A 21991-nucleotide genomic window follows, 5' to 3' on the forward strand; every position below is an offset into this window, starting at 1 on the left:
GTTGCATTTTGTCTACAGAGAGCAGTGGGTTCAGAGGAACTTGCCAAAAGAGCAGAACATATTGATATGTTGCTTCTAATTGATTAACAAATTCAGAAAGTTTCTTCCATGTCATGATCACTTAAAACAATTTACTAAATTAAGAAAACATTCAACATCTTTTACCAACCAGAAAACTATTTTCAACTAGAAAATGGCAAATATGAAAAGTACAAGAGAACACAAACCCAGCACATTACCAATACAGATTTAATCAAGGTGAGATGCTCTCTTGTACTCCCAACTTACCAGCTCACACAGTATTACGTACTTCTGTGTTTTATATGACCTCAACTCTTATAAATGAAAATGGGGAGAGAAAAGAAAGTCCCCTCACAGTCAGAATGGTACATGTCCTAGACTTAGAGTGCATAGGGGATGAGTTTCCTCATTAATAATAAGCCAGACTACATATCCTGACAAATCACAGGAAATACTGAATGTTCAGCATTAAGAAAGGAAGTCCAGGTTTCTTTCCCAATTTAGATGGGATTGAATCTAGTTTACTGCCTTGGATAAACTTTAATAAGTCCCTCCAACAAAAACTTCAACCACAGCAATACATATTTTTGTGATCTCTCTTGCTCTGTGAAATATTCTAAGTGACATTATTTGCTGTTATACACACACATTGTTTAACTGCCTCTTTCTGTTTTTCAATAAAGTCATGCAAATGAGCAACACAGTGAAAGGAGCAACTACTTGCTGTATCCTCTTCCGCCATTAGTAGCATTGTCAATGCAACTTTCAAGTGTTGAAATCTCCTCCAACTTCAATACTGGCAATGCACTCCTACAGAAGTTGCATGATTTGAAATATCTGCCCACCCTTTAGGTTTATAAAGAGTGCTCTTTGTGGCAAACAGACTCCAGTCTCAGGGTTGTGGAGGTGCTACAGAGTAACTTCAAACATCACAACAAAAATAGACCCGTGTCTGACAGAGCACTGAGTTCTGCTGCAGTTAAAAATGCTGCATGTAAACGAAAGCCAGAAGACTCTGCAAGAGACCAGCTGAACATCCACAACATTTTCAAGGTTCAGCCTACTCTAAGGTATGCATGCAGTAGAGAAGCTGCCCCAGTCTCCATTTCCTTCAAAAGAATTTGAATGGAGACATGGAAATAGAAAGTTTCCAAAATAGGTATTTCCCAATCACTTTTTAGAAGTGGAAAAGCACAGCAAATAGAAAAAGTGGTTTAATATGAAAGTAAAACCTTACCGTGTCTGAACTTCCTTCCAGCAGTATGTTGATTGCTCTGTTCATATCCCCATTACAGTCATGTAATGCCACTATGCACTCATCCTGGTTTTTCCCCGTCACTTCCATAAGCTGGCAGGCAGTAAAAGTCAGACACATTAAAATATCCAAATTACCATCATAAAAAAAAGTTAGTACTACCACAGATTCCAAGAAAGTGCACAGCTACTGTGTCAGAGCAAACTAAAATCTTAAAAGGTAAACACAAATTAAATGGTAATCAAGAAAGCACTCTCACACTTTTTAACTTTACGCTTACAGCAAATGCTGTTACCCTAGAGACAGCAGTATATGAAGGTAAAAATGTAAAAGACCAGGACAGCTCCAGTATTGTACTCTCTCCCTCCTCACCAAACATCCCCCCCTCTTTATCCCACCCATGTGAGAACAGACAAAGTCAGTCATAGCAGAGAACAGATCCATCTGGAAAAACATCCAGACTAGACTAATAAAAAGATTATTTTTTCAGCCAGATCAGCTCCCTCGATCCATTTTGACATAAGGCCACACAAAAGGCTGAAACAATGGCTGCTTAAGGAGACCTAGTACTGAATAATGCTCTGTGGACCTGCAGTGCACATCTTGAGGAGTGTGAGATGGAAATAATCAGCCTGTCATGGGACATCCAGCAAGTTCACCCAAAGAAAAAACACCTACATGAGCTAGAAATATATATATGCAAGATATTGGAGATTTCCTATGCAGAACTTATCCTTCCCGCCAGCAGAGCTACAGGCACTATTGACAATGGTTCTTTAGCTTCAGGAAGCCCAAGACTTCACTTTTGGCACAGCAACAGAACAAGTTTATAAGAACAACAACAAAAAGCACTTAATAATGCTTCAGAGGTTTTACAAAGGAAAAGAAATCAAGAAATCTGCTCCTCTGCTGCATTAACATTCACACTAATTCTTCTCTCCTGAGTTGCACTCCTAGGTTCTTTATAAGTTGTGATGTGTTTACTAGGACAAAATCACCGATACCCACAGGAGAACAGGGAACTGGATTCTCAGTACTGCTTGAAATAGCAGTCTCAGTTATAACTTGGCAATGGAAGCTCAAGCATCTACACCTGAAATTCAGCATGGTAGAGGAAATGATATGATTTCATTTTCACTTTGTAATTCTATCATTTTAATGTATACACAGATCTGGGAGGTCAGATTTTTTTAGATTTTTTTTTTTTAAATTAACACTTCAATTCACCTTTAAGCTATGATTAGATTTTTACTTTTCCTGAAAAACAGCCACCATATTAGCAAACACTGTTTACACAGGTGACATTTTTCCCATGTGCACGTACATGTGGACAAACTGAATACACTCTTTATTCTGACAGTCATTAAACATCAGGACTATAATAGAGAGATACAGTCTGGAAGAGACAGTACAGATGAGTTTTGATTTAAAGACTTGTCTACAAAGAAAGATATACTATTATAGCTCTGGCTGTATAGTTACATTACCATACAACTTCTTGTAAACAGACTTCACAGTGCAATAAAAGCACCTTTTCCTAGTTAAACTTACATCCTTCTGAAAAAGGTTTCATCTAAATCAGAAACAGACACTCTAGCTCCAAAACGTAAGCCAGCTTTGGAGCACCTTACTGCAGGGCATAAAACTCTGTACCATAAGAAACATACTTGTTTTACTTTATCTTCAAAATCTGTGTCGTTCTTATCATAGATCATCTGAGCAAGGCGAATCTGTTCTGCTGTTGCCTGAAAAATGCAAACATCCAATAAAGTATGCAAAAGGTAACAATATATTTTTTAAAATATCTCCTAGTGTTACTATTTTTTTCTCTCCAGATTCTCAAAAAGAACATACACAACAAGTACAGGGGTGCTATGGGGAAGGGATTAACATCTCCTCTGCCCATTTTATAGTTAGAAAGTTAGCTGAGAAAAGCAATTTCAACATGTTCGAACCACACTTAAAAGGTCACCACATAGAAAAGACAACCAAATAATAATATAGAACTTACCACAGAAGCCTATGCTTTGATATTATTGCTTTTATTTAGTACCTACCACTCCAGTTAGTTTTATCGTAACAAACTGGCAATGGTATTTCTAAATTAACCACATCTCTGATGACTCTTGCTCACACCACCTTCTACAACTCTCCCAACAAGTTAACTCTGTAGTTTTATGAGCACTTAAAAAGAGACTGAGTCATGCCTCAAGATTTCACCTGTGAACAGCTGTGTTTATTTTCTTTATAAGCAAATACTGGTCTCTGAAAACTGCTAAAGGATCTTGTTATAGATGAAATATTTGGTGCTTCTTTAACATTTCTGGACCACAAATCCATGCTGGCAACTTCTCCAAAAGCTGAAAGACTAAAATGGATGGATGTCATAAAGCGCCATAAATACAAACAGGCTATGGCTGCCCCAGAGAGAAAGCAACTCAAGAACACTAATATTGCATCAGAGGCCAGTCTTCACAGTGCAGCATTTGCAGTCTACTTGAACTGCATTCCCATGAAAATACCAAAGATAACTGTATGCTACACAATCCTAGACCTAATTTGATTTCTGTTCAAAGAGAAGAGGCTACCATCTCATGCTAGAGAAGGCTGATACTAGAGAGCACCAGGATCTGAAACACAAGTTGATGTGCTGTGGAAGACTTCTTCATTGAGAAGGGGACCACCTCATCTACTGAAATTCTTGACAGATTCATCCTGGGCAGTTCGTTGAATCTCACCTTTCATGGTCTCACTTCACAGGATACCCACATGAAATTCTGTGCCTCACAAGTTCAGACTTAATCAGCCTCAAACTGCTTCACTTTTGAAATTTACCACAAATACAAGCTCTAGAGGTTGCCAAGTGTAAATCCCTAGAAGTGTCTGAAAATTACTCCACCATACACCATCAGCTGCTTATTTGCTGAGAAGTTACCACAGCTGTCCCAGTTCCTGGAGGGAAGCAACATTTGCTGTGCTCAGAGGCAACATTCCAAGCATTTGTAACAGAGTTAAGTACTCTGCACTACTTAACATTTTCAAAGCTTCATGCTGACAGCAGTCAGTAACAGAGGAGAGCCTACTCTGGAATTCACCACGCCAGCCCTGGTGCCACCCTCCATGGAAACCTCCCAGTCAGTGCAGTGCTCTGTGAGAAGGAGCTCACTCTTGGCAGATGCCAAGAGCAAAACCAAAAGGTCTCCTGGTTTCAGGAATTAAGCCCTGTTGCTCCATTTTCTCATTATGACTTCAGCCTCCTCAGGCCCACTGCAGCTTTTAAGCTAGCGAAAAGATTTCCTTTAAAGATATCCAGAGTAAAAACATTCAGACACTGTAATTTCTGTAGAGACGTGACAGTGTATTTGACCAGAAACAGTAAAACATTAAGATTCATTTCTTCTGTAAACCAACTTTTTTCAAGTCTGCATTAGAAGACTAAAATATACCAATTTCATAACAATATCAAATGTGTGACAGTATCTTCAGTTTTCCTGTGTAAGGAGAAAACTTAGAAACACAAGTAAATGCAATATCACTAATATTTATGCCAGTAGATTACACCCAGATGAAAAGATTCATAAGAAAAAAAAAAATGAGAACAACAAAAACGCACAAGATGCATTTACTATATAAGCTCCAAATCATTGTCACAAGACGTTTTTGTTTTTTCCCAGAAACTAGTGGTTCTTTATTTTTAAGGTACCATTGTTACAAGTAACATAGTATCCTACAAAAAAGTATAATTAAGTTTTAATTGTAACTAAGAAAACAGTAGCATCTTAAGACAGCTAAAACTTTACTCAAGCTTACAAGATATATTAACTTTGCAGCATAACAGTGAAGGAAATTTTTAACTAACAGCTTCAAACTACCAGAAAAATAGAAGCATGCAAAACACAAAATTAAGTAACAGTAATAGACCCAGATCTTATAATGGTATATTTATTATCCAAAAGCAACGCAAAAGAACTGTGATGTAGTTTCGTAAATTGCGATCAATGTGATATGACAATGAAAGCAATATTATTCTACATTCAGAAAAATTAATTAGTAGTAATTGAACAGTAAAATCCCACATGTTTCTGTTGATCTGTAAAGCCTGACTAAACAGGAAGGTCCATCTGATATCTAAACAATAAAAATATGGCGCACTAAAACATAAGTGCTGAATATTAAATAGCCATCTTTTCCACTGAATCGACCAAACCAGTATCTATTATGCAAGAAGTAGAATAAGGAGACAAAACGCAGAAAAAAGTCAGTAAGACCTAACACAATGAATCACATAGGTTGGAAAGGTCCTCCAGTGACACTCAGTGCAACCTCCCACCGAGAGCATGTCACATCAGAGGAGCTGCTTGGGGCCAGACAGAGATCCCACAGCCTCTCTAATCCATGACCATGTCCATGGTAAACTTTTTTCCCTTTTAACAGCTGGAATTTCCAGTGTTCCAACTTGTGCCACTGTCTCTCTGAGAAGAGTCTGGCTTCACCTTTTCTATACTCTTTTTCACAAGGTATCTGAACAGAAGATACAACCTTGCCTTGCCTTAGGGCTGAAACAATCCAGTTCCCTTAGCTCATTTACTCATTCATCTTGTGCTCCAGCCTCTCAACCATCTTCACAGCTCTTCACTGGACTTGCTCTCATCTGCCAATGTCTGTCTTATGCCAGGAAACCCAAAACCAGACAGAGTATTCCACTGCTGTCTTGCAAATGTCAAAAAAGGGGAAAACACCACTTTGTCAACTTGCTTGCTATATTCCTGCAGCCTTACTTATTATATAATAAAACCAAATTCAACTTCATCTGTCAAAAGTCACTTTCTAAATCCACACATTAGTATGAATCATCACTATGCAAAACACTGCAATGCAAGGAGATAAGGGCTTGACGTCACATAATACTGTACAAAACAGAACAGGAGCCCCTCCATGTTAAAGATCAGCCTAGAAAATAATAAGACAATTTCCCAGGGGAGCACCTCTAGAATGACGAGCTCTCTGCCAATAGAGAACTGAGGCAATTCTTGAATCAATTCCAATTTTCACAAGTACCTGGCAAGAGAATAATGAGCTGCCAGGAACAGACATTTTGCACGCTAAGCCAGACAAGCACATAACTACTCTGCTGCTGAGAGCCAAGACAATGGATAAGAGCTTAATTTCAGTCTCACAGATACTCAAAATAATTTTAATCTGCTGGTAGATGACCATCTATATTTCACTTGGTGAAGACACTGCACAGTAAGTTTAGGATTTTGTGACTTGCAGATATGTTGATTCATGCTGTAGAACACAGCACACATCTAAACTATTTTCCCACCCACCCAAATTCCTCTATCAACCAAAAATCTTCTAGCATCATGAGGCTAGCATATAGAACTGAGATCTGAGGACACTGAGGTCAGAGGACAGAAATCCCAACACAGGCATAGCCATAGAATTCCTCACTGATGGGAAATGTTGCTGAAGAATACAAAGCTCCTTTAGCAACAAGAATACAGGAACAACTTAATGCTGTGCTAGATTACAGAACAATTAGAACAAGGTATAAAACATACTCTTCCAAAACAGACCATGATTTCCCCACCCCACCCCCAGTCTTTTCTCAGTTTTTACTGACTTTGGGGAAAAAAATGCATATCATTACATGCTCACTTTCAACTCAAAGATTATATAGTAGCACGTACCTGTACTACTTGTTTCTGTGGTTGTGTTGGCTGTGTGGTTGAAATTTGTGTTTTGTCCCGAGTGCCCCGGGTACGTTCACTACCCACTGAAGTCATCATATATAGTATATACAAAACAATGTATGTACAAAATAGAAAATCTGAAAGGAGGAAGGAAAAAAAAAGCATGAGTTAAGGCAGGGTACTGATTCAATACCCAGATAATATACAAATGTGATAGCTAGAACTCTTCCGGCTTTTACCATGTACTCTATAGACTCCCAAGAAAGCAGCTTTAATACACTATTACTGGATTTATCGCAGTCTTTACAGTAAAGGAGGAAATGCAGTGGATAAAAAGCATTTTTGTCAGCTGATAGGGACCTGTCTAGATCTAGATGTCATCTGGAAGTATAAGTCTCACAACTTTTCCCAGTTATTTAATATATAGACTTTTCTATCTGCTGCTCTGCTGAAATTCCAACTCCAGCTGCATCACTCCTTAAATTTCTGTAGTATCTGCTGCCTTGTTTTGATGCCTGGAATTTAACCACTCATACACCCACTCGGAATGCTAATGCAAAAGTTGCATTCACAAACCAGGCCATTTCTTTCTTCCCTATCATTAAACTGCTTTCCTGCACATATACAGAGGTTATGGCCAATGCTCACTCTACATATCTCACCTCTCATTTATAAGAGAAATTATGATCCTTACCTTTAAATCCAGCCTCTGTAGCCAGTATTTATTTTTTTAATGTTCTCCCTCATACTTAAAGAGATTATTTACAAAACTACCTATTACCCTGCTTTAAACATACCTTTGCTGTACAGCAGAGAAACCCAAAAGAAAACTCAAACCACACACACACACCAGTGCTATGCCATTTGTGGCAGTCAGCTTTCATTCTCATTCAATCCTCCACCACTACAATTACTTTGAAACAAGAAATTTTTTATTCCCCCCGTGTTTGTACAAGACCTAACACAAGGTTAATCAATGAGCATGGTTTATAGTAGCTATGATAACTGGAAACATATCTCTCAACTGGTCAGAACAGTCACAGTCAACAGCCTGGTTTCTGTCCCCATGACACTGGGAAGTAAAACCTGCAAATTTAGGGAACTGAAGACAACCTGTAAGTGGTGCAACTGAGCAGAAGATATGCAAACAAATAGCAAAGTGCTTTTACGGAAACTCCAACATATGAATGTCTCAGCACACAACTTGTCAGGGCAGCAGCCCTGGTGCAAGCTGGCTATCACCAAGCTCAATGCACAATAATATTCAGATAAAGACTGAGCAAACCGTTGTGATTACACGGATAAGGATGTGTTCAATACCCAGCTGCTCACTAGCATCTACAAGTAATAGGTACTCAACAATTAAAGCTGCAATGAGATGCTTCAGTTTAAACATCAATTTACAACGCTCAGGAGCCTCATCTAGAATCAGAAAGACAGTTAACCCCATTATAATCTAAATCTTTTCTTCACTTTAGAAATACATTTTTGTTGGCCAAAAATTGAACCCTGACATTGAATTTTTTTTACATGCTAGTTAAAGCATTCAATGAAGTCTGAAGAAAAAGTATGTTTTTGTGAACTCTTTACATATTTAACAAGAAAAGACCTGTCTTTACCAGGAACCAACTGTAATATGAGCTGAACTGGAACACTGTGTTTCTCCAGCTTTATGAATATGAGACTGGGAGACAGATTGGCTTTGAATAAAGTAGTATAATTTCATTGTCTTTAAGCCCCAGAACACACAGGCCTTCAGAGCAGTACACTCGACACCCCAAAAGCCAGATACAGTCAGAACAGAGGTTGTCCGAACTAATGAAAACATGTTCTGTGGAAATCAAAATATTAAGTAAATTTAGAGATGCTCTGAGCAGCAAGTTCAACTCTCATCACTTATTATCTGGTCATGGCCATCCACTGATATTTTAAACATGTTATGGACAGTCTTCAGTTGATTCCACAGTAGAAATTACTTTTGCTCTTTGTGTTAAAATTCGCTTTATAAGCCTTGCTGACTGAACTACCAACATCTCAAAAACTTAAGTTTATATATGCTAATGACGACCTTTGGGTTGTTTTTTTTGTGCAGTGATGTTAAAACAAAGTTTTACATTTGTTTGTAAAGCACATGCTGAACTATAGCCTACACTTTGATAGCCAGGCAACCTATGGTTTCTGAGGAGAATTGGGGTTTTTCTGCCTCTCCGAACATATATTTTAGTGTCTCTGCATGACAGTCATTTAAACCATGTTTGTCTTTCAGGATGAAAGGATACCTTAAGGAAAAAAGCAGGCACACAAGCATTTGAAACACTCCTGGGGGGTGAAGCGTTCACAGCAAGATCAGCCTGCTGGTGGGAACAGAGCCAAACAACCTGAACAGTATAACAGCATCTTTAAAGATGATGCTCATCTTGCTGACCATGCAGCCCATGAACAGCAGTTTGGCAACAGGTCTGAAGCAGAAAGCCAGCAAAGGCAAGAGCCTCTTCCTGGCAGTAGTATGGACTTGTACTTGCTTCAGACAAGTATGGTAACACACCCCCAGTTTGACATTACCCCATCAAGCCAACATGGGCATATTACAATCAGTTCATACACAATCCAGTAGTCTTAAAAGTACAATTAGCAGCTTGATATCAAGGGAGCTTTAAAAATAAAGCTATTTTATTCCCCCTTAGTTGGCTCCCACTATCTACAGGCAGTGTCCAGACACTGCAACCAGCTAAGCCCCAGCACACACAAGCAGCAGCTGAAAGGCCCCACTCCACCATCAACAGTGCACTAACCAGGGAAACACAGCACCTCCCTGGCACAGGCATGTCTTCACTATGCAGGGCTGACACTTCACACCCACTCTTTAAGAGTACCGAAGCAACAGGCAGAAGGCAGGTTAAGTTAGCCACTGCCTTCAAATTACCATGGTGACTACAATTTTGAGCGTTAAGTGGGATGTTACTAATTATTAAGATGTGGCTGAACAAGAACATTTCCTCACTCGCAAAGCAGCTTCTTATTCTCTCTAATTCCTCATATTAAAGTCCACCTGGCAGACTGTTGTCATAGCAATGGGCAGAATATCACAAACTGATGAACTTAATTTTAACTGCAGATTGAATGAGGAAAGATTTGAGACTGGAAGACAACTCTTAATTAAATCTGTTTAATAAAGATCAAAAAATATTCAGACAAGCAAATATTTCAGTTTCCACATCAGGGTCTGGCTCAATGCCAAAGTCCCTCATCAGCAGTTAATATTTGACCTTGTAGACACATTGGCTGTTTACTAGAGTTACAAAACAGCTGTATTTTAAAGAAATAGATACACGTTAAACAAAACAGACCCTCAGAACACTAGCAGAAAAGGAGGTGAAAGCACTAAAGAGACTGGACTTCCTAAAACTTGTGTAAAGAAGGTGGTCATACTTTTTGTTTATTGTCAGAAAAAAAGAAACACAAGATTGCTGTAAACCTTTTTTCACCGATGCAATTAGTACCTCTAGAGAAAGGTTGTCTTTACTTCTATTTTAAAAATCCAAACCTTGATCAGTAGTTAAGAAAATTATTCACTTAAAGTATGTTTAGCTTCTCAAGTGCTAAGGAATTCAAGTTTCAGCACTTCCTTAAAACAAATAACTAGACTTAAAAATGGAGAGCAAACAGAGGTTTTTAAGAGGAAAATCATCCCAAATCTCAAGGCTTCGTTTTAGTGTTTCCGTCTGTAGAGCAAGTTTAGCACAAGGACCTATACTACAAAAGCAATTATAGTATTGTATAAACCATCACCAGATTGGTGATAGAATGACAATACTCTAGTTTTGAAAAGCAGTACTTAAATATTGGTACCTCAACACCCAACTTTCTTAGAGACCAAATCCCACTCCCTCCCGAAGTCTCCATACCACCATAAGTCTTATTTAACACATTTAGTTGGGTTTTTGCAGGAAGAGCGGAAGGGAAAGAATCAAGGAGCAATTGAATGCATATCAACACAAAAAGCATGTTTTTAAAGCTATCATAATGCTTTCTATTATATTTTGTTCAACTTTCCTTCGGCAAGAAATCTAGCCCTTTTAGACTCAAAGTAGTCAGAAAAGCTAGAGATACACAGAATACAAACTGACTCGACAGGGTCACAAGCCCCGCAAGACACAGTAAATCTTTTGCTGAATTTCCAGGGACAGACCACACACTGCAATACCATCTGACTTTCAAGAATCCTTCTGAAGTTAAATATTCACCTCCATCAACTGAACAAAACATTTGCAGTTTCAATTCTTTTCCCGAGGCAGTCTCAAGAAAGTTGTTTTCTTGACTCTGGACAAGGAGTTGTGATAAAGAACACTGTGCAGAAAACTCTGTTAACACCTTAAAAGTGTGATTGCTTTTTTATACTCTAATCACAAAGCTACTCAGTCAAGTATTTCTCACAATGACAGGGCTGGGAAAAGACTGCAGAACACTGCTTCATGATGGCATGACCACTGTACATGTACAATGAGTCTAGATTTTACTGCTACAGCAGTAGCATGACACAAGCATGAGAAAAAAAAATCCATGCCTGCAAAGAGTTTACCTCAAGTGCTGTTTTCTAAAGAATCTCACCACCTTTATTACTGCTTGAAAGGGGAAAAGAGTTTGCATGTCAAATGTTCCTCAGAAGCAGTGAGGATTACTTAGTGTCAGTATTGCCTCAAGCCAATACTAAGCTTATGGATCCTAGGAGGATTCATGACTCATCTTATGGTCTTCTACTGTAGACAGAATATTGATGACCAGGAGCAGACCTGCATCACTAGCAGAACACCACAGAAGAGAGAAATTGTATTGTCTGTATGCTCTCACATTTTGCCAAGAAAAAAGGATTGCTGGGAGTGGCCAGAGTACCAGCACAAACATATAAACTAACATAGACTTCCTGTTGTGTTAGCAAAGCATACTGAATAAACAAGTGAATACTCTTACCCACTTTTCTTAAAACCCACTGAGTTGATCAGTTGAAATTATTATTCTGCCAAGTCAATCTATAATTAGCTAAGGACACACACCAATCTACAGAAATCAATAATTTCTCATTACCAGCAAAAAAAAAAGTTAATTTCAAGGATTAGTATTCCTAAGGAAATGTTATACAAAAGATGACAAAGAAATATACAAATAGGTCTTAAAAGAAAAGACAGCACTGTTTTGGAAGAGAAAAGTACTCATCTTCAAAAGACTGGAGTTAGGCAAAGGCTGGTCACATATCCAGAGCCCCTCTCAAAAACACTATGTGGAAGGGGGACTGAACAGTGCATGTTATCCACTAGTAGAGCAAGTTCCAATCATAAAAGCAGTATCATTAACATTATTTTAAAAAAACTCTAATCTCACAATATTTATCTTTGCTATTATCCCAGTGTAAAACATGTCTGTTAGGCAAAGACATTTCAGTATATCCTAGCATTAATCAAAATCTGCCAACTACACCCAATAAGCATTCAGCAGACTTGCCCTCATCGTTTCTTTATAAATACTCAAACTTCAGAGGCAACAAGTGCCCTTACTCATACAGAAATTTCTGAAGGAGGAATCAATTTTCTCAAATTCAACTTTCACTGGTATTAAAAAATTAATTAAAAATTACAACTGCACTAAGATCAAAAGCCTAACCAGCTTCCATCTAGGGCTTTATCTTTCATACAGCTAAGGCAATCTTCAGACTGTTAAAAACCTGGTTAGCAAAACCCACCCAGCTCTGCTGCTGTCAGAAAACAACACTCCCGAGTTATTTCGTACAATCAAAAGGCAGTGAATGTCCTAGAACAGGGGTCCTCAAACTTTTTAAACAAGGGGCCGGCGCGCGGATGAAGTGGCAGGAGGTCATCTGCGGCTGCTTGGTTCCCCCCCCCCCCCCCCCCCAAACCCCGGCGGGGGGTGAGGGTTCTGTAAATACCGGGGGCTGGATCGAGGACCCTGGGGGGCCATATCCAGCCCACGGGCCATAGTTTGAGGATCCCTGTCCTAGAAGAGTCAGATGACTTGACCTTGTTTCACACATCAATACCTACAAAATCACTGTTCTCATCTTTTGCTGTCTTTCTGCAAGAACAGCACCATTTTAAATAGCAACCAGGTGGACTTTCACATGCAAAAACCAAAGCCCTGCTCCCTGTCCTAACTAATTATAAGCCCCATGTTTGCAAGGACCTGCAACGTGTACTAGTTACCAGCACTTATCATTGACTGTAATGAAACTTTAAGTAACAGAGACCCAGTTAGATTAACCACATATTATTTTCTAAGCACCCCTCTCAGGACTATCAGAAATAGAAGATCTTACTAGACCATAACACAGACCAAACCACAGTTGTTGTCATGAACTAGATATTAAAAAAAAAAAAAAAAGAGGCTGCACTGGTTCACACAGAAATAATATATAGAAAAATAGGAATTCTCTTTTCTCTTTGAGAAGGGTAATCTGTGGGGATCCTGTGAGGAAGGAGCAACAGCAAGTTCACTTTTGAAGTATGTTTCTCTGCTGAGGAATATTTTAAGTAAAGCTCTGGCCTGTCCTGATATTCTAAGACCTGAAGGAACAATTAAATACATGTTCCTGTCATCTTTGATGGAAGGACCTCATTTCTTGTCCTCTGTCATAAAAGGCTTTTCTTATGCAAACCCTCTCTAAAAGCTACCAAAGTAAAAGAGAATGTATTCCCATCACTGATCACACCATATGCTATCCTGAATTGTCAACTGACTCAGTATCTTGGGTTCAGAAGCAAAGACCACAGTAGCTCAGAGGTGGTTCCTGGTGCTTGCACAGCCATGCACATACTCCCTCTTGCTATGGGAGGAAATGAACACCTCCATTTCAGAGTCCTCTGCTCTCTTATTTTTCTAGCCTAAGGAGATAAAAGAAAATACTAGCCAAGTCAATACACAGTATACTCATCATTTATTCCATCACTGCTACATTCAGTGATGAAGAACCATCAGTATTGCAAATCTCTTCATGCCTGTTTCTCTGGGTTTGTCGCCGTCCCCCACAAAAAAAATATGGAACAATCAATGAAAAAAAAAAAAAACAAAACAGGAAAGACAAAGCCATTGGTGTTTTCCCTCCTAAGGTTTCCTGAGTAGCATCCAGTGAAAGGGCACTACAGTCTCTACAGCTTCAACAAAACAGCAGCTAACAGAACTGCAGCCTAGTCACCCCCTGCAACAAATACTCAGACTGAATTATACACTGCATTAACTAGGAGGTTTGTAAAAAAACATTAACTAGTACTTCACAAAAGGAAAGCTTTATTGCAGCTGAGGAAAAAAGTGAACTAGCAGGCTTTTCAGGGTTGAAAATCATTACCCTCTGTAGCCAGAGCTAACACAGCCTTCTTGAAGCAGAGGATGGCTGACCAGAGTTCGGGAGGAAAAAAAAAGAAAAATCACAACAAGTGTTTTATTGCCTATTTGGGACCTGGTTGTATATTCAAAGTTCAATCCATAGTGCATGTAGAACAGTTTATTCCATTAAATGGAGTTTCAATTCATATCTAATACCATCCAACTGTGAGCTGTCATCAGAAACATCATTCCTGCTCCCCTACTCCTTAACCATATAATATTGCTACTTCCCTTCAATCAGACTAATGCTCCTGCAATTGCAGAGGAAGTGGGTTCAGTGAGCTGACAAGAACAAACTAAACCCTCTAAAACAAAACAAGTCAGTTGAATAAGCTTATCCAGTGGAAAACTATGTGGCTATATAACCACTGAATCTGGCAAAACTGATATGAGAGAGGGGAATCAAGTTTATGAGGAAAGGGGGAAGTTAGGTTTCAGCAGCCATGCGCCATTATAACATAGGTAAAACATGAGGTTTCACATTTTGTTTTCCTGGGAACCAGTATAGCAAGACTTGATCTTGATCAGGCCCTCTGCATGCAACAACCACCACCAAAAAAAAAAAAAATAATTCAAACATTAAAAATGCCTTGTAGGGATTTTAAAATATAAAAAAACTCCCAGGAAGCGACTCTGTCAGCAGAGTAACCTTGAAAATATCACTATCTTATGACACGTATATTCTTTCGATCACCAGTGGGGAAAAAAGATTTGTCTCATCTTTACTGAGGAACACTCCTTAATGCCCAGCCTCTTTGGATACCTGTTAGCATTCAGTAACTTGCAGCGAAGAATACACTTATAAGAATTTGGAGGTGCTTTATCCAAACAAGGAGGCTATAATCGACCAAAATCAGGACAGCCTAACACAGTTTATGGTAGTCTAGAATATAGTCCCTCCCCCAGCCACAGAAGTATCTGTCTACATTCAGTTTCAGGCATTAAACTAGAGATTCAAACTAACCTGAAGCAATTTAGCCACCAAAAGCAATCTTTAATGATTTTGTACACACAACTAGATATTCAGTGCTTTTGCTGGTCATCTCTGAATTTCATTTTCACAGGAATAATGCATTTACACATTCACCCTCTCCCTATCGAAAGCCCCACCTTGAGAAGTCTTGCTCCCTCTGCCAGCTTGTTAAGACTCACAGCAGCCCCTCCAAGAGGGAAAGAAGGAAATCCAGACAGACTCATCCAGGAAGACAGGGCTGGGTAACTTAGTTCTTCAGATGGCTCCCCTCCACACACAGACACAAAAGAAAGAAAAAATATCACAAGGCAAAGCCTCTACAGACAGTAATTTGCACAGCTTTCCAGTCTGCCCAAGATGAACTTAGGGGTCAGCTAGAAGCCCAGGTGAGCTCAGGGCACACGCATACACACACACGTAGGTGAGGAAACAGCTGCAGAGCATGAACTGGGGTTATAGATGTTCTCTTCAAAGAATACATGGAAGGACATACGAACTCAGGTCACACTCTGGTTAAGCTAACAGTACCACAAATAAAACAAAAGTTTTAGTAGACAAAGCATCTCAGATAAGACTGAAATATACCACTGAAGCTGCACAGGACATATGACCTTCCTGTATTAATAGTGACCAATTTGTCTCAAAACCACTGTTCCTCACACCTCTAGTGACAACATCAGTAGGACACTGTTGAAACAGTTTAAGCTTGGGCTAAGTCAGTACATACAACATGAGCTACAAGCATACATCAAGGACACTTCAGGCTTGTACTTTGTCAACAGTACCAACCATAAGACAACAGTTAAACACACAACACTTTTTGGTGGACCACCTCCCATCAACCATTACAATCAACAGCTAGCTGTACCCACAAGATTAGTAATTCATGTAACAGCAAAAAAAAGGAAAATTAATCCAGATTAAACCAGTACAGAACAAACAAAAACCCCAGATGCTCAATTGTAACAAGAGCAGGGAAAAAAAGACAATAACTGCAAACTATCATCTTTGGCTATTAAAACTACAGAAATGCATACTTCAGTTATTTGCTCTGGTGTAATGGCCCATATCTAAACAGCCCCTAAAATTAATTGCTGTTTACACAGAAAAACAAAACCAAAAAGAAGATTCAATTTAAAACCTAGGTACTCCAAATGACAGAAAGAAATTGCTAACACAAGCTTGGTGCCACACAGCCAGGACAATACCCAGAAGGAGGAATTTGCTTTGACTGGAGTTCAGTCACACAGAAAGCAGCACTCTATATCAGACATCTTACTGCCAGATAACGAACAAGCTCAGCACTTGTGCTCTCCCTGCCCCCTGCCCCCCCCCCCCCCATCACAGAACGGAACCATGTTCTCCTGGAATAGGTTCAAAAGTAATTCTTTGAATAGAAAACAGATACAAGCAACAGGGCTAAAAATAGCCAAGTAAGAGTGGAAACATTTGTTACATTCTCACACTAGCAAGAGCACACTCAACTGCATAAAAAAAAAGGGCACCTAGTTAATCCACACTAGAATTGATGAGGAACAAAGTAGAAAGTGCCACCATAAGAGTTTTGGAGGGAAGGTTTAATTCAGACTTACAACACTCATCAGATCACATTACAATACTCACAACAAAAAGCAATGGTTAAATTACAAGCCACAAGTGATATAAAAGCAAATGCACTAAGTAATCAGTAAGGCTATATCTATAAAATGTGCTATAAACCTCGTGATAATAGATCTGATTCTAGCTTCAGAGTTTCAGTAGCAACACTACAGAGCTCTGATATCATTCTTGCACCTGTACAGAGCCCTACTCCTTGAACTAGATACTGAGGGAAGACCACCAGTACAGATCACTGCTTGCAATACGCTCACATATTCAGAAAACCAAAGAAAACCAGGAGTCTTAATGAAAAACACTCTTTTAAAGCAAGATATTCTAGAATAACTTTCTATAGTTTTCCCCCAGATTATTATATTTCTCAAGGTTCATCTTAGTGATGTGAATAAGCTGTAAATAATATGGTCAAGTTTGTATTCATAAACCAATATTCATTGTAATGCATAAACAGGCTTGTAATTGTATAGCGACAAAGGGGTTAAAATGTCTGAAAGATCATATAGACTGTTCGGACAAGAAAGTTGCAAATCTCTGCAAGGGGAGCTGTCCTCCTTATCTGCAAAGCAAGTTGCCCTACCAAGGAGATAACGGGACAGCTGGATGTCTTTGAGTAAAACTACAAGGGGTATTGTAAAAAACCCTGGGAAAGATTTCTACAAGTCTGCCAACTCATCACTTTTGAAACACAGCAGTGAAAGCAAAAAGAAGGGCCAAGACCTGGAGGGAAACCTACTGCTTCTAAAAGCATATGCTTCAAAGTGATGTAGTGTGAACGAACTTTAGAATAGAATTAAAGAATAAACATTATGTTTGTTAGCCACTGTAACAATTGTAGATATCATGTACCGCCATATGTTACTCATCTACCTTTGGTGTCTGTTCTGTTATCCTTTGTTAGACATCCGCCTGTCTGCTGACCTTCTGTGTTAAAACTTTAGCGGAACACTTCAGCAGGAGGGGACAGATAAGGGTAAAAGAAATAATTAAGCAAGAAAAGCAGATGGCCAGCAAGGGCATAAATTACCTCAGACTGATAAGAACACTGCAAATGAGCAAAAGGTGAAAAGTACACCATGAGGAAGACCTACAGCCTTCCTCCCATAGACCACTGCCCACATTCTAAAGACCCCGGCCCACAATTTTTGGAAGAATCTGCGCAAGCGTGAAAGACTGATAAGCTAATTAGCATACGAAGCGAGGGTAGGCGGGTTCAGGTAATGAATATGTATAGGCGTTAATGGAATATTCATTGTTTCATTATATAAATATAAGATAATCTGCCCCTCTGGGTGTGTACGATTGGTGGAAGGATCCCCCGTACGCCCGGCGCAGACAATAAAGAATACTTAATCACTAAGAAATTCTGAAGACGTTCTTTGAAACATTAGGCAAGATGAGAATCCACCAAAATAAAAAACTTCCCCCCCCCCCCCCCCCAGTGACATATACAACTCTGAATATAAAGTTCCAAAAGGAGGAAAAGAAACAATAGTTTCTAAGACAGTATTAAAGTTTGTGAATGAAAGGAACCTTATGCTTTTACTGTGAATAAAGTCTTGATGAAAACTCATGGCCATTTAATTCAGTTTAGTTTTCCAAAGTGAAATCCTGCAAGACGACGAATCCTTTTTCAAACTTTGTCAGGTGCTCTGAGACGAGCAGCCACAAAAACTGCACTGAGAACTGAAAGCCATAAGAGATTATTTTTATTTCTCTGCTAACTCTGGATTGCTCCTTCTGTGGTCACAACCAATGTTAGCATTTTGTCTAGTTTTAAACAAGGTGGGGTTTATTAGTTCCCTTTGATAGTAAACATTATCTTGACCTGCTTCAATCAGAAAACTTGATTTTACCCCAGGTTTTCCTACTTTATTTTGAGCATTATTTTTCTCACAATCAAAACTTCTCCACTTGGTGTCAGGTGTAAATTCACTTATTCTCATTCCATTGATCTAGAATTTTCCAAAAGGCCAGGTCTATCCAATCTACACCAAAACTATACCGAACTATCAAAAGAATCTGTCATGGTTTGACCCCAGCCAGCAACTAAGTACCATGCAGCCATTAGCGCACTACCTGTCCTTCCGTCCCCCATGGGGAAGAGAATCAGGAAGGAATGTAAAACACAAGGGTTGAGATAAGAACAATTTAATAATTGAAATAAAACCAATAATAATCATTATAACATTTATAATGAAAAGGAGGGAGAAGGGGAGAGGAACAAAATCCAAAGGGAAGGGAGAAAAAGAAACAAGTAACACAATACAATTGCTCACCACCCCTCTGACTGATGCTCAGCCAGCTACCGAACAGCAATCAGCAGGCCCTGGCCACCCCACCCCCCAGTTTATATACTCAGCATGACATCCTATGGTATGGAATATCCCTTTGGCTAGTTCAGGTCAGCTGTCCTGGCTGTGTCCCCTCCAGCCCCTCTGGCTGGCAGAGCCCAAGGAACTGAGAAGTCCTTGACTTAGTATAAACATTACCCAGCAACAACCAAAAACCCATCAGTGTCCTATCAACATTGTCCTCACACCAAATCCAAAACACAGGGCTGCACCAGCTACTAAGAAGTAAACTCTGTCCCAACTGAAACCAGGACACAACCTTTACAGCTTCAAACATAGAACACTCTAGGAAAGGAGCAGATAAATAAAGTGCCCTCCACACAATTCACCATAAAGTCATCCAGGCTGTTCTTCTGTGGTTTAACATTAAAAAAAAAAGCAAAACAAAATTTATCTCCCACTTCCTAGTTAGTTTCTTAATCTTTTTTGAAGAAGATATCAATGAGACAAGTTACATATGATGTCAAACTGCCCAAAGTTTTATTGCACTTAATTCTGTATTTATTTTCTTTCCAAAATAAGTGGGGGGAACCACCCTTAGGCTTCTTCTAGACCCACAGTCACTATTCCAGGCCCACTCATCTTTACCTTTTTCTGCATGTCTGGACTGACTTAAATGTTGTTTGGCTGCCACATGTTTTCTGTCTCCAGTAGGAGGTTCTCAATCTCCACCATTTCTTTCCAAGCCAGACTAGCTTATAATAAAATTGAATAGTGTGCAAAAAAATGTTAAGAGTTTGAAAAACCTGAATTAGCAAATAAAGTTTTTCCTTCAAAGCTTCCCTCCTATTGACAGACCATTAAGAAATTCATTTTCACAGAAGTTTATTCACTCATTTTCTTAAAGCTTACTTTTCCTTTTAAATATGTATTTGTATTCCGCAGGGTCATTTATTACTACATTGTACTAAACCAACAGCCCCTGATTGCACAGACATGATGGCTTTATATACTGCACAATACAACATTAAAACGCTTAAATAGAAAGCCTGTTTTCCAAAACATCCTAAGATACAAGTCACCTGTTTATTTTGCTATCAATCTATGAGACCAAGCACTCTGCTGCAAGATCAAGTTACTCATTTTGAAAGAAAAGGGGTTTGTACTCTTCACATCATAGTTTCTGAAACTGTTAGCTTATTTATATTAATTGCAGCACCTCACTCTCAGTGCACATGTGAGTTCTGAGATTGCATCTGGAATACACACATTTTGCCGACTACAGTGTTCAATTCTAGCAAGTATTACAATATTACAGGTATCAGCTTTAGAGATCATACTGCACCTATGAAAACTTCACTGAACAAATGCTTTGGCAATGGCAATCTTTAAAACCATTTCAGCAGAAGATTTCTTGTAAACATCAATTTTCTCCTAGCAAACCAAAAAGCTGTTATCTACACAGAAATCAAGCAAGGGATAACACTAAGATGAAATACTTCAAGTTTTTAAAATTGCATTAAAACCTTAAGTAACAGCTTTTTAATAACAATAATAATTTTCAGTCATTCAAAGAACTTTATGTAAAAATTCTAGCACAACAGGGGATTGTTAAACACACTTGCTGTAAAAGTCAAGATGACACTGTGAATAAGTGAGAAAGCAATGTTAGGCAAGTTTAAAATGCAGAACAGTATGATGATTTAAATGTGTTCTCAATTTAAACATACAAAGACTGTTTTTTAGAAGTTCAATGAGTACACTACCCAAAACATGACTTTTTGAAAACTAGTAAGAACCTGATTCACCAAGGTGAAAATAAAAACCATAAAAGGAAAAAATGCAACTTGTCATTCTACATGCCTCCTCCACTAAGAGCGAAAAATCCAAGACATACGTGGTTAAGACAACAGCATTCACCCAAAGCTCTAAATCAGCAGAAAGTAAAAACACACATAACTTCCCTTTAAAACCATTTTAAAGTTCTCAAATCTTATATAAAAAAAAGAATAAACCCCAGAAAGTTCCCAGAACACAAAGCACCAAGAGTAAGGTCTTCCATATCAGAGATGATCAGTTAGACTTTTTAATGTCTATTCCAATATGAAAACACATTTGAGAACAAAAGCCTTTGTTCAATTGAATTATCACAATCCTAATTAAGTTTAAAAAAATGAACAAAACAGAACCCAAGGAACACAGTAAAATTAAGTGAAGAGAAATACTAGGATTAAACCTGGTGAGTAAAAAAAAAGTTTTATAAACCAATATGAATCCACAAAAGGCTGTAATTTTACTTCAGAGGCAACTAAAAATAAATTTATCTGGAACTCAGCAGAGATTTTAACACCACTGAAATGCAAATTGTTAAGAGTTAGAAGTACACTGCTTACAATGTAAGAATTTTAGACTGACAAGTATTTCTTTGGCAGAACTCTTCCAGAGCTTTAGTTAGATACACAATTGCTATAAAAGACTTTAAATCCTAAGTTCAAGAAACATACAATAATCTTTTAGTTAACCTTCAGACTCTTGGAGCTGTGATGTTTTGGATTTAAATACAATTGGAAAATATTCACAGCATCTTCTTTAAGATGAGCTATTAGGGAGGACTGTAGGTTTGGTTTTTTGACTGGTCTGAAACTTAATAAAATCTTCATTTCACACAGTTTATTGAAAATAAAAAAAAGGAAAGATGCCCTCAATTTTTCTTTTAATTAGAAGTTTGGGTCATTTTAAAAATACATAC

The 21991-nt window shown here is 38.5% G+C and overlaps 1 protein-coding gene across 5 annotated transcripts in view; it reads right to left on the reverse strand.

The window, feature by feature from the left end:
- Positions 1 to 21991, reverse strand: part of LOC121080617 (ubiquitin-associated protein 2-like) — a 94117-nt gene that overhangs the window by 64623 nt on the left and 7503 nt on the right. For all 5 annotated transcript variants that reach the window (XM_040578766.1, XM_040578765.1, XM_040578764.1 and 2 more), the window contains exons 2-4: positions 6970 to 7109; positions 2944 to 3021; positions 1259 to 1369 (exon numbers count right to left, since the gene is read on the reverse strand). In XM_040578766.1, the coding sequence (XP_040434700.1) occupies positions 1259 to 1369; positions 2944 to 3021; positions 6970 to 7109 (329 nt within the window). The remainder of the gene's footprint in view (positions 1 to 1258; positions 1370 to 2943; positions 3022 to 6969; positions 7110 to 21991) is intronic.

The sequence above is a fragment of the Falco naumanni genome, chromosome W (assembly GCF_017639655.2).
Source record: "Falco naumanni isolate bFalNau1 chromosome W, bFalNau1.pat, whole genome shotgun sequence".
Lineage (NCBI taxonomy): Eukaryota > Metazoa > Chordata > Aves > Falconiformes > Falconidae > Falco > Falco naumanni.